Source organism: Triticum dicoccoides, chromosome 2B (assembly GCF_002162155.2).
Source record: "Triticum dicoccoides isolate Atlit2015 ecotype Zavitan chromosome 2B, WEW_v2.0, whole genome shotgun sequence".
NCBI lineage: Eukaryota > Viridiplantae > Streptophyta > Magnoliopsida > Poales > Poaceae > Triticum > Triticum dicoccoides.
In genome coordinates this window covers 30158597-30171961 of record NC_041383.1, presented here as the reverse complement: position 1 = coordinate 30171961, position 13365 = coordinate 30158597, and the positions used below count along the sequence as shown (strand labels likewise).

Here is a 13365-nt window from a genome sequence, read left to right as displayed (position 1 = left end):
AAGTTTGGAATCAAAGAGATACTTTAGTGTAATCAGAGAATAGACCTCACAATCAGTCAGCATATCAGAAGTATCAAGTGTGGTATGCGGATCGTTACCGGTTAAAGCTAAAGCCTGGTTGGACTCACGAGGAGTGGTCGGAGTTGGTGTTTGAAGACCCGGAGACTGCACAAGGTTACCAAACCTTCAACACAGCTGTGAGAGACACCAGAGAGGATCACGTTGACTATGCACCAATGCATGATGAAATGGTAGTCTGTTTGACCTATTCTAACATACTTGCATCATGTTGTCTTCTTTCAAATACATAAGTTTGGTGTGTTCATGAATTGCAGGGCAGAGAGTTGCTTCTGTGCGTCAACGATGCCAATGTTGCACTGAGTCATCCACCTGGTGGTGCATTATCTGAGAGGACTCTTAGGAGCACTATGGAGGTGTGATCAATATATTATAAAAGTTTCTTTTCGCGGATTATTTATGTGCATCTCATATCATAGCATATTTTGTCTTATTGCAGAAGTTCAAGAAGCGGTTTCACAAGATGGCAACAATGCTTTCTTGCCATGGTACTCAGTCCAGTGACGTGTATGCACCTGGTAGCCGCACCGCCACAGCTAATAGACGGCGTTATCTACAGAACGATGAGGACATGGAGGAGTTCCATGAAGAGGAGCCAGCACATCAAGAGGAGCCAACACATCATGAGGAGCATGAGTATGATGCAACACATGAAGAGGATCATGAGTATGATGTTGATGCTCCACAACCATCACAGGTTACACAAACCGACACAAGGCAATGCTCGCTCTAGGAAAGGCAAAGCCATAGCTAAGACACCAGGCAAGAAAGGTAGAAAGAAGACATGGAACACACAATTCCATAGTCCGGAGTATCCTCATCAGCTTATCCCAAGAGGAATGCAAAGATATAAGGCCAACACTGAGGCGGAGGAGGAGGCATACAATGAAGAGGAGGAGGAGGAGACTAGCGAAGAGGAGGAGGAGGAGACTAACGAAGAGGAGGAGCATACACTTGCAACCATTGTGAAGAGAGGAAGGAGGAACTGAGCTTCTTGTTGTCATGGTAAAAACTTCTTAGGTTGTCTTGAATTTGGTGTCTTATGTATGCACTTGATGTCCTATGTATGCATGAATTTGTCGTGATGAAAAATCTGTGGACTTGTTGTCGTTTTTATGCAAGAATTTGTCGTGGTGAAAATTCTGTGAAATGTGCTATCTTCTGTGTTCTATGAACCTGTCATATTATTATATATGTGATATCTTCCTGCATCAAATAGCATGTCAAATATTATGTACAGGGACCCAGACGCCAGGGTCCTTGGCGTCTGGTCTAAGTCAGGGGAGTAGACGCCAGGGTCCCTGGCGTCTGGTCTAAGTCAGGGGAGCAGACGCCAGGGTCCATGGCGTCTGGCCCTGGTGTAGTAGTTTTTTCATTTTGTTCATAATTTGTCACAGCATAGTATCGAATGACATATATATTTTGTTCTAGCAAACACCCATAGTATCGAATGACAAACATTAGTGTTCACATAATAGCAAATGACAAACATAGTTCATGACCACGATGGTCTACGATACAATGTCTCGAATGACATAGCAAATTACAAACATAGTTCAAATTACACAAATAGTCTCGAATGAGAAGTTCATCACATACAATGTCTCGAATGACATAAGTAGTTCATGACCACGATGGTCCATGATAGTTGAAACGACATGAACATCACATATAACTCGGTTTCCTGTAGCAATGCAAGTCAACAACCCTTTTCCATTGCCATTCTTGCAATATTTCTTGAATCTTGCCATCATCAGTTATGTCAACCAATTTTCTTTCCCTGAGGCCATCTGACTGCCTCTTGCTGACGTAGTACACAAAATCCTCTTCCTTCAACCCTTGCTTCAACATGAATTTAGTCTTAAACCAATCGAAAGTGAGGTCCACTTCACTAACTTGCACAACACATGGAGACAAGCCTTGCACATGAACAACAGGGCTAAGCACCCACTGAGTTTCCTTAGCCATCTACATCACACAAATCTCTTAGTAGCTAACCTATGATTCATTAAACCATGAAGATAACAAACTAGGGTTTTCACAAAAGTATGATATATTAAACCAACCAAAAAATGGGGGTGGAGTTGATTTACCTTCTAGTTTCGAAATCCCGAAGATCCAACGGTGAAACCGGACCGATATGTGAGAGATTTGAGGGGGGTTAGGGTGCTGGATGAGGGAGTGACGTTGGCAGGGCTAGAGGTGAGAGTGGGTGGAGATGAATGGATGAGAGGGCTAGAGGTGGGCCCAAAAAATCTTATCCACTCGAATCTTATCCATCAACAGATAACTGCAAAAATGCTCTCTGGATAGGGACCCAGACGCCATGGACCTTGGCGTCTGGATGTCCATCAGACACATCAGACAGGGTGTCTGGTCTCCTGCGCGAGCAAAACGAGCCAGACACCAGGGTCCCTGGCGTCTGGGTGTGGGAGGCAGACGCCATGGACCTTGGCGTCTAGATGTCCATCACACACATTAGACAGGGTGTCTGGTCTCCTGCACGAGCAAAACGAGCCAGACGCCAGGGTCCCTGGTGTCTGGTTGTGGGAAGAGCCAGACGCCATGAACCTTGGCGTCTGGGTGTGGACCTGGAGTTTTTGCACACACTTCTGTCTTTTGTTAATGTTTTTGCTTAGCAACTTGTAGCACACACTGTTAAATATGAACAAAGCATGCAAGTCTCAACCAAAAATATGAACAAAGCATACTAACTAGTCTCGAATGACGAACATAGTTTGCACATAATCTCAAATAGTCTCGACTTACAAGTTCATCATACACAATGTGTCGAATGACATAAATAGTTCATGACCACGCAAGGTCTTGAATGACAAATTCATCACACACAAAGTCTCAAAAGTCCATCATCGATGTCGGTGCCTTTTCCATTTGTCTACTGAGTACTACGGGGCCACTTTCCCTTCTTGTCACGTGCCTCGTCCTCCTCTTGTGCATCGCGAGCCCTTGCAAGTTTTCTTGCCCTCTCTTCTTGACGAGCCTCCTTCTCTTTGCGTGCCCTCTCTTCCTCACGCTTCTTGCGCTCACGAGCCTCCTTCTCACGACGCTCCCGCTCCAATCCCCGTGCAAACGACTCCTCAAAGAGGCGCTGCCTCCGTAAGTAATCTCGATTTTTGTCCTCTTGGACATCTTTTGGTACCTCGTGATCTATCCAAGTGAAGTACTTGCAAAGTGGAGGAGGAGACTACATAAAAAATCATTTTTGTTAGTAATATGAGTTCAAACTTGATGAGGTTTTTTGTATGTACACCTAACATACCGGTGGTATGTCATATGCGTTAGTTGGCCTTCGACGATCATGTGCATAGTTGGGACATGAAAAACCTTCTACCTTCTGTCCATGACTTCTTGCGGTCCGTGGACACCTTCAGCTTGCAAACATCACCACACCAACATGGTGGTGTGGGCACATCCTTCTCCTTCTCCTTGTCCAAACTGGCCTCCATCCACGTCTTCGGCATGTCCTCTTCATCCGCGCACGGCGGCCTCGTCCTGGAACCGGATGAAGCCATGCCTACAAAAAGAACAATTGTTAGCACAAGACACAAAGAAAGTACATGTGTAAATACAGTAAATCAATAAATGCTAGGAATTGTATGAACAAATAATATACCATTTTTATTAGATCAACCATCTGGATTAAGCAAATAACCGAAGGCCGATCCATTATCAACCATTCCTCTACGACCACCACCACCTCTAGCACTTGTGCTTCCTCTCCGACCACCACCACCTCTAGCACTTGTGCTTCCTCTCCGACCACAAGCACCTCTAGCACTTGTGCTTGCTTGACCACCACCTCTAGCACTTGTGCCTTCTCGACCACCACCTCTAGCACTTGTGCTAGCTCGACCACCACCTCTAGCACTTGTACTCCCTCTACGAACACTAGCACCTCTAGCACTTGTGCTCCCTCTACGACCACCACTACCACCTCTGACACTTGTGCTCCCTCTACGACCACCACTATCACCTCTTCCACCTCGTTCACCATTGGTGCCACCTCCACGACTTGTTTTTCTTTTTTTGGTTTTCCTAATCTTGCATGTCCGCTCATTGTGTCCCCCTTCACCGCACACCCCACAGTTGATAGTGTTAGGAGCCTCCATGAAATGACCACTACCAAATTGTTTCATGCCAGTGTATCCAGCCAGGTCATCCATATCACCCTTGAACCTCTTAGTTCTCCTTCTACCCTTGGTCTCCACCTTCAGAAGAGGGTCTGGCCTAATATGAGGGACATGGTACTCAGGCCACTGTGATTGGTCCAAGAAAGGGTGAAATCTTGGCGCCCATGTCAACCTAGTAGCTTCCACATGGAACTCTTGCATCCGCACAGTTTTTCCATCACAAACAGGTATGTTTCTCGCCTTCGCCGCCGTTATCAAATGCGAGCATGGCCAATGATACTTACTAGGCCTCTCGCACTGGCACCACCGAGTCTTAAGACGCACCTCAAATGCAGCACCACCATATTGAAAACCATCTCGTGTTGTGCCACCTGGCTCATCAATTTGATAGATCATTTCAATTATGTCGAATATGATAACTTGTTGGCGTGAAGACTTGCTTGCTTGTAATTGCAACCATTCATCAACCTTCTCCGGATAATCCTTTTTTTCACATATCCATTTTGCAGTCTCTTCAGAATGCCTCTGAAAGTACTCATTAAGCTTGAAGAAGGTGTACTCCACTATTGCAGTCACCGGCAATGCACGAGCACCCTTCAGCACATTATTGAAACATTCTACCAGATTGCTCGTCATGTCGCCATATCGCCAACCACCATCGTCATGAGCGCGTGCCCACTTGTGTTTCTCGGTAAAATTCCTAGTTAAGAAGTCTTTTCCCCCTTCGTTCACCACTGCAAAGAGTTTGTTGTACCAAGCATCGAAACCTTGGGTCGTGAAGGCCACACATACATGGGTAAGGTCTTTGCTGAGCTCCTTGCTCTTACATGCCCGGTAAAAGTTGGCCACGAAATGCCTCATGCACCATCTGTGGTGAAGCTTTGGAAATCCTGGAATAACAATGTCCATTGCCTTGAGTATGCCATGGTGCCGGTCCGATATGATGCACACCTCCCTAGCCCCAATCACGTTGTGCCTAACATGACCCATGAACCACTCCCAGTTGTCTTGTTGCTCGGAAGGAACCAAAGCAAATGCACACGGCAACACGTTGTCGTTTGATGAGTGCGCCATTGCTACCATTAGTGTGCCCTTGTATCTACCGGTCAAGAACGTGCCATCTATAGACAAGACCGGACGACAATGCTGGAACACCTACACACATTGTCCATAAATCCAGAAGGCACGGTGGAACACTCCCTCGTGATCCTCGACCACATGAAACATGCCCGGGTTCTTATGTGCAATTGCGGCCAACAACCTTGGGAGCTGGTTGTATGCTTCTTCATAACCACCATACAACATCCTAATAGCATTTTCCTTTGCCTTCCATGCCTTCCCATACTTGACTTCATAACCAAATTGTTTTTTCACCGTCCGCATGAGAAACCTCACTTTCACAGTGGGATCAAAGCCTATGTCTTTCATCCATTTATATCCGAGATACTCAGATGTGAGTTGACGATGTGTCGTTCGAAGTCGTTTAGATGGCGGTTTGCACCTATGAGTGGCAACACAACTTCTTAACACCCAGTCTTCGGTTTCTTTAAGCTTTCTTGCACGAACCTTCCATGGGCATCCTTCTTGCTCACACTTCACGGTGTAACGCAACTTCATGTCGGAGTGCTCAACATAAAATGGCCTATGGTGCCGAATGGCATAGTCAGACAACCAAAACTTCAGCATAGGCAAGCTCAGAAACTTCACTCCTTTCTTCAAATAAGCATTCTCGTCCTCCTTCTCCTCCCTTGGTTCTCCTAGATCCGGGCATGGTGTTGGCTCAATCGCCGTCATTCTCATTCCACCATCAACAACAGCTTTATGGGCAAGGCTAAGATCTTTAAACAAGTGAGTTCTTTTTTCTAAGCCCGTCAACTCAAAGTGGATTTGGTTTTCCTGCTTTGTGAATCCATCCTCGTCTAACTGTTCAACTGGACCATCGTCATCCGAGTCATATGCATATTGACGCCTAAAAGGCAACTCACGATCCATGTCCTTTTGAGCTATGTACGCATCCAAGTCACCAACATCATTACCTTGAAACCCTTCCTCTTGCTCTTCGTCATCATCATAAACATCTTCATCATCTTGAATTACTTCGTCACTAGCAATCACCTCAACTTCATTTGCTTGGCTAGTTGGTGGTTGGCTAGAAGCATTGGGGGCATACAACTCAACCTCATTTGGTTCAATAGATGGTACACGGGGACGTGGTTGGCGATAAGCATTGGGGGCATCAACCACAACCCTATGCTCAACAAGTGGCACCATTGTCATCTCGCTCATGTCATCCATTGGGGAAGAGACATGCCGGTTCAAATCAAGTGTAAACCGAGGAGAATCAACCTTGGTGGCAAACAATTCAAGTGACTTGTCTTCCGATTGGGAAACTTATTCCTTGTATACATCCCAATGCAAATCCGAGGTGATAGGCATACTTTTCAAGCGAGATTTGGCTCCAACTCCAACATCATACCTTCCTATTAACTTAACATCAACATTGGTGTCCATCCACTTTAAGGCTTGTCTCACTTTTGCAACAACATCCTCATACCTAGGGCTTGTATCAAAACCAATGGTTCCTCACCCGTGTCGGCATTGTTACTCAAGAATGCCTCCTTGTCCATGTAATGAACATTAACAAGTCTCTCCATCTAAAAATAACATGAATGCATTTAAGACTTCAATGAGAATTGGTGTTTATCCAAATACATCTCATTATATCCGATTCATATCAACACTAAATTATTGGTGATGTCCACAAAAGTATCACTAATTAACACACACTAAGCAAAATTAACCCTAATCACTAACTAACCCTAACCCTCAATCTTTCTACTCAACAAGCATATATTCCTACTACACACCATGCATATCACTATATTATCAAAGTTAACCAAGCCATTCACACTAACATAAGTGAGAAAACATGAACTAGGGTTCCACCAATATGTATAAAATGCAACCAAAATAACAAGATTTAACAAAAAATAATTGGATGATTTGGGGGAGATTACTAAGAGCAACAAAGTGATGGAAAGATCCACCTAAGGGATGCACCTTTTGGAGAGGATTTGAGGGGGAGCTTGAGGGGTAGGAGAGAGTATGAGAGCTCCAAGTGTTCTTCAAGCTCGGGTTGTGGATTGGGGAAAGTGTGTGGGGTGGGTCTCACACACTCTCCCGGGGGTTATCTAGTTACCAGGGCCAGACGCCAGGGTCCTTGGCGTCTGGCCCCTTTGCCACGTCAGCAGGTCAACGGGCAGGCAGGCAATGCGGGCCATGGGCCAGACGCCAGGGTTCGTGGCGTCTGCTTCGCAACCCAGACGTCAGGGATGTTGGCGTCTCCCAAAAAGGTCAGAAACGAAAAAAAATTCAAAGCGAGGTCAAATCGGGATTTTGTTAGCCTTTTAAGTCATAACAGTAATTTTGTCCTCGTTCCTCATGTCTCCGCATGCAACACTGAATATCCTTCGCTTACACCAATGATTTGTCAGGTCGGCTAGTATTATCTAGCTAGCTCGAATCAGCTGATCAGTCCGACATGCAACTGCAAGACCGTATTATCAACTAAACTACACTAGCAAGCAATACTCCACAGTCCACAGGCACAGGCAAGACTATTTTTTCCGTGTTCTCCTCTAGGCTGGCCCGCCCAGTTTTTATTTTCCATTATCCACCGCTGCGGCTAATTACTCTACAGAAAAAGGAATGATAATGCATGCGTACAACAGCTCGAAGTGTACGTATGTAAGCCATCAAAGAAATGAATAAAGCACAGCCTACTATACAGATACACGCATGTGCTAAAAATCATATCTAAATTGTATAATCTCTCAACTTTTTGGCACATCCGGCAATCGAATGCAGTAGAGCATGAAAATAACCACAGTCCAACAAAAAGGTAAGTTTTCCAAGAGTAATGAGCTAGCGGCATTGGTATTACCCTTCAAAAAAAGGAAAGAAAAAAATCAAATAAAAAAAACACAAAAATTGCACACAGTTTACACAGAAATTGCGCATACTCATAATATGCAAGAATAAACATATAATAATGAAAGTTTCAAAAGAAAGTATTCTAAGAAGGAATGAATTAGTGGCATGGTGTTACCCTTCAAAAGAAAGAAGAGTGTCAAACAAAGAATAAAAAAAATTGCACAATATATATAAAAAAATTACGCTTTTTAAATATATGCGAGAATAAGCACAAAATAGTGGATTGTTTCTTAGAAAATTGCGCTTTCTAAAAATAAGCACACAATAGTGGATTTTTTTTGCAGAAACAATATTCATCAGAAGAATTAATTAGAGGCATTGGTATTACTCTTAAAGAAGAAACAAAAGCTAAAAAAATCAAATAATTAAATATTCTATGAAATAATGAATTATTGCCTTTGGTATTACCCTTTAAGAAGAAAGAAAAAAAAACACAAAAAATACAATCTAAAACAAACAACGACAAATGCACACAATAGGCACAAAAATTGCGCTTTTCAAAAATATGAAAGAATAGGCATATAATAGTGGAATTTTCATAGAAAAAGGAAGATCGAATTTGTGACATTGGTATTACCCTTAAAGAAGAAAGGAACTGAACAAAACTTAAAATAAAATCAAGATAATGAAGGTTCATAAGAAAGAATGGATTAGTTGCTTTGGTAATATCATTAAAGCAGAAAGCAAATGAAACAAAAGCTAAAACAATAAAATATGAAATTTTCTAAGAAAGAGTGAATTAATGGGTTTGGTATTACCCTTTAAAAACAAAGAAAATCAAATAAAAACTAAAGTGTAATAAAATAATGAAGTATTTTAAGGATGAATGAACTATTGGCATTGGTATTTACCCTTTAAGTAGAAAGAAAGGTAAAACAAAAAAATGAAAAATCTGCACAAAATATACACTAAAATTGCGCATATTGAAAATATGCAAGAATAAGCATACGGATATTGAAAATGTGCAAGAATAAGCATACAATAGTGCAATTATGGCAAACAAAAGTTTTCTAAGAAGCAATGAATTAGTGGCATTGGTGTTACCCATAAAGAAGAAAGAAAATAAAATAAAAACTAGAATAAAATCAAAACAATAAATTTTTATAAGAAAGAATTAATTAGTTGCATTGTTATTACCCTTTGAGAGGAAAGAAAATTAAGAAAAACTTACACACAACTTTACACTAATTTGCACTTTTCATAATATGCAAACAATAATTATATACTAGTGCAGTTTTTGCACATATTATATATAGTATTTATGTACATACATTTACACCCAACCAACATCCTAAGAATACCCACAAAATAAAATTCTAAAACCGACTAATAAAAAAAAGAAAAAAGAAAAGTAAAAAACAAATAAAAACAGAAAAAAAAAGATAGACAAAACCAGAAGAAGATAGAGGAAGGCTGGGTCGTCATACGGGCTGGTGGGCTTCAGCCTGCTAAGGTTTGACTGGCCCAAAACACTGGTCAGTTGAATTCCCAGCCCAAATCAGACACAACACACAACAGAAAAAAAATCAGAAGCGCGGATCTTGAAGCAGCAATCAACTGTCAGAAAAATCGACTGGCCTTAATTCAATATTCAGGCAACTTACATATAGCTAAACTGGCAAAAATAACATTCATATACGATAGACCAAGGTAACATCCACAGCTTACAATTATTTGTCTTGAAAATGGGATGGATACTAGGAATACCATTTGTTACACGCTGAATTTGGAATATGAATAGGAGGGGATGGTAGTAGCAGGATGCCAAAAATCACTTCGTCCTGTAAAAAAGAGCGTGGAATGCAAATAAAATGGTCCAGCGGCGGCACACGTACGCTGGTCGGCATTTTGCACCATCTTCACTTCGTCACGTGAAGACTTGAAAGCGTGGCTTTCTCAAGGCCACTTGCATCATCATGCCGCATCTGTAGGTGATTCTCAAGGCCTCACCTTGCCGATCCTGAGGAAGATGGGGTACGTCACCGTCTTGACCTCCTGGCGGTCGCCGCCCCACGCGTCGGCGAACTCCCGCACAGTCTCGTCGTCGAGCAGCTCGACGCCATTGTCCTTGGCGGTCTGGTACGCGGACCAGGACTTGATGTAGGTGAAGTAGTCGTCGAGGTCCATGCGGCGCTCGGTGGAGAACTCGAAGGGGCCAGTGTGGGTCTCGCCGTCGACGGGGTCGAAGGGGAAGTAGGCGCTGCGGTACTCGTCGTCGACCATCTTCCGGTTGGGAGCCCAGTGGGGCTGGGAGCCGTCGTAGAGGCGCCAGAAGACGGCGTCGACGGCGGCGCCCACGCGGGGCTCCGTGTAGCACCATGCGGCGAGGACGCCGTGCGCGCGCAGGAGGGAGCGGGTCTGCGCGTAGAAGCGCGGCAGGTCGAGCCAGTGGAAGGCCTGCGCCACGGTGACCACGTCGACGGTGCCCGGCGGCGCGACGGCCGCGTGGATGCCCTCGAGCGGCAGGTCCGCCGGGGTGTGGGTGTAGCGCACGTTGGGGAGCGCCGGCGCGTAGGCCAGCTGCTGCGCGCTCGTGTCCGTGCCCACCACCTTCTTGTACAGCTTCGCCAGCTGCATGCGTTGCAGCCACACGCACGAGAAGCCAGGACAAGTCAATTGCTGTACTACAAAGTCTATCTATCTGGATTCCACTAGAAATTGCTGATGTTGAATGCAAGAAATGGTTGGAGGTAGTGAGATATAGTACGATTCCACTAGCTAGCTAAAAAGGGGATGCTGATCGAGTGGCTGCAACGATTCAGCATGGGTCCATGGAAAGGAACGTCGGCATAAAAAGGCACATATATGTTGATTGTAAATTGCTGGAGACTAGTCCGTAAAAGATTCAAAGGCAGCTACAGCTCCATGACAAGTCAAAATCTCTATACTACCGTGGCTTCGCTATGGAGAAAGCAAAGAGGAAGAGAAACTCATGGACGGCAGGGATGGAGAGAGGTGGGACTTGGGGAGGGAGGCTCACCGAGACCGCGGCCTGGCCGCTGCCGGTGCCGACGTCCCACGCGAGGTCGTGGCGCGCCGTCTTGGACGCGATGAACTGGAAGAGCTCCGCCGGGTAGTCAGGCCGCGCCGCCGCGTAGTGCTTCGCCTGCTTCAGGAACAGGTTCGCCATCTTTCTCCCTCTCGCTCGCTCGTGCGCGCTCGTGTGTGTTCGTTGCCTGTGGGCTGAAGGGAGGAGATGGATGCTTATTTTTCTATGATGATGATACTTTGTGTCCACTGCACGTAGTACTTTATAGAGAGGTTCGGCGTGGACGTGCTTTCTTGGCAAATACGTGCCATGCTTTCTTCCCAAGCTATCTCCTACTCCTCACTGGATCCGGTTGGTTGGAGCGTCGTGGAGAACAAGTTCGCTCGCACGTGTCTTGTGTTGCCACAGGAAAGATCGTGCAAACTTCCTCTTGGTTTGTCCTCAGATACGCCCCGCCCTGGGCGAGTCTTTTTCCTCCCACTCGTTGCATTGCAGCCCAGGCAAACTCTTGCGATCTCTCACCGAATCCCATCCGCGCCGCCACTGCATCTCTTTTCTCTGGCTCCAGGGAAGTCCACGTTGCCCCCTAGATTTATCCTTAAGAGTGTTTTTTTTCTTCTTTTTGGGGGTGAAAATCTATCCTATGCTCAAAAAAAACTCTACACTTTTATGTAGTTCAACCGGAAAACCTTTATCCTTTCAAAGCTCACTTTCATTTCATTTTTTAGATAAAGCAATCACCATATTCACACAACAAATGGCATCGAAGAAATATTTCTTCCGCTATGGTTCCTTCTTCATTAAGGATGGCTTAGAAATTAGATTCTTGGAGGATAAGTGACAAGATAATGCTACACTCCGTGAACAATATCCAGCCCTATACAATATTGTGCGTCACAAGGGTGATGCTATCGCCAAGGTTTTGGAATCATTTCCGCCAAATGTGACGTTCAGAAGGGATTTAATTGGACCTAGACTCTAATCATGGAACATACTACTCCAGCGGCTAGCCACGGTACATTTGTCACAAGGGTCCGATGTATTTCGTTGGAACCTACATGGGAATGGGAAATTCTCAGTGGATTCTATGTATAGAGCTTTGATCCAGTCTAACGTGTCGGTTGATATTAATAAGAAGATTTGGAAGATGAACATACCTCTTAAGAATAAAATCTTTGCATATATCTTCATCGCGGAGCCATTCTTGCAAAAGATAACCTGGTTAAGAGGAATTGGCATGAAAGTACACAATGTGTCTTTTGTCCGCATGATGAGATAATAAAACATTTATTCTTCCAATGTAAATTGGCTCTTTCTATATGGTCAGTCATCCAAATAGCTTTTGTCTTGTATCCTCCTTGTAGTGTTGCTAATATATTTGGCAACTGGCTACATGAGATTGATCAGAAGTTTAGAATTCTTTTCAGGGTGGAAGCGCTTGCCGTGATTTGGTCGCTTTGGCTATGTAGAAATGATAAGGTTTTTAGTGATAAAAGTACTTCTCTTATGCAGGTTATCTACAGATGTTCCTGGACTCTTCGTTTATGGTCCTCTCTACAATGAGTGGAGATTCGAGACCTATTTATAGAGGTGTCTACACGATTGGAGGCTACGGCGAGGGATATTTTTATCCAACGTGGGTGGCAGCATGATCTTAGGATTGGGCCACCTTCGGTTTAGGCATTATACAAGATTCATTTTTCCTTGTATATTGCCTTATTCTTTTATTTTGGCTTGTTGTGAGGATTTTATAGGCTGTGTGCATCTTAGTTATGCAGAGGCCGGGTGTAATGCTTAAACCTTTTAAGTAATAAAGCGCCCCTTTTCAAAAAAAATCACACAACAAATACAAGTGCATGAAAGAGAAAATAGGTCTAAAGAAAAATGGTGATGCAATACACCTAGCTTGGAGGAGGCTTACTTGTCGGCGAGGGACACTATTACTTGAAAGGACTATGATTGATACCCTATACTTGTGCATGATCAATACTCTTTTCTGGCGCCGTTGCCAAGGAGTGAAGCGCTTATGGTAAGTAGAAATTGGTAAGGGAAAATTATTACTACGTGCTGAAATTTATTGTCACTTGTTACAATGGAGAACCATCCTTGGCTGGGTTTGTTCGGGGTATCTTCGCCTTGATTGGAAGCACAATT

General features: G+C 44.1%; 1 protein-coding gene across 1 annotated transcript; it reads right to left on the bottom strand.

Moving 5' to 3' along the window:
- Nucleotides 1-9829: 9829 nt before the first annotated feature.
- Nucleotides 9830-11450, bottom strand: LOC119361944 (putative methyltransferase DDB_G0268948). Its single transcript, XM_037627116.1, has 2 exons — nucleotides 11203-11450; nucleotides 9830-10793 (listed from the first exon to the last, which is right to left on the bottom strand). The coding sequence occupies exons 1-2, from the start codon at nucleotides 11350-11352 to the stop codon at nucleotides 10161-10163; spliced, it is 783 nt and encodes a 260-aa protein (XP_037483013.1). The 5' UTR covers nucleotides 11353-11450; the 3' UTR covers nucleotides 9830-10160.
- Between the last annotated feature and the right edge of the window lie 1915 nt (nucleotides 11451-13365).

Excerpts from the sequence above, each read along its gene's own strand:
- LOC119361944 (XM_037627116.1), bottom strand. The coding sequence starts at position 11,352 with ATGGCGAACCTGTTCCTGAAGCAGGCGAAGCACTACGCGGCGGCGCGG. Across the intron at positions 10,794-11,202 it reads GCGGCCAGGCCGCGGTCTCG|CTGGCGAAGCTGTACAAGAA; the intron begins GTGAGCCTCCCT and ends CAACGCATGCAG.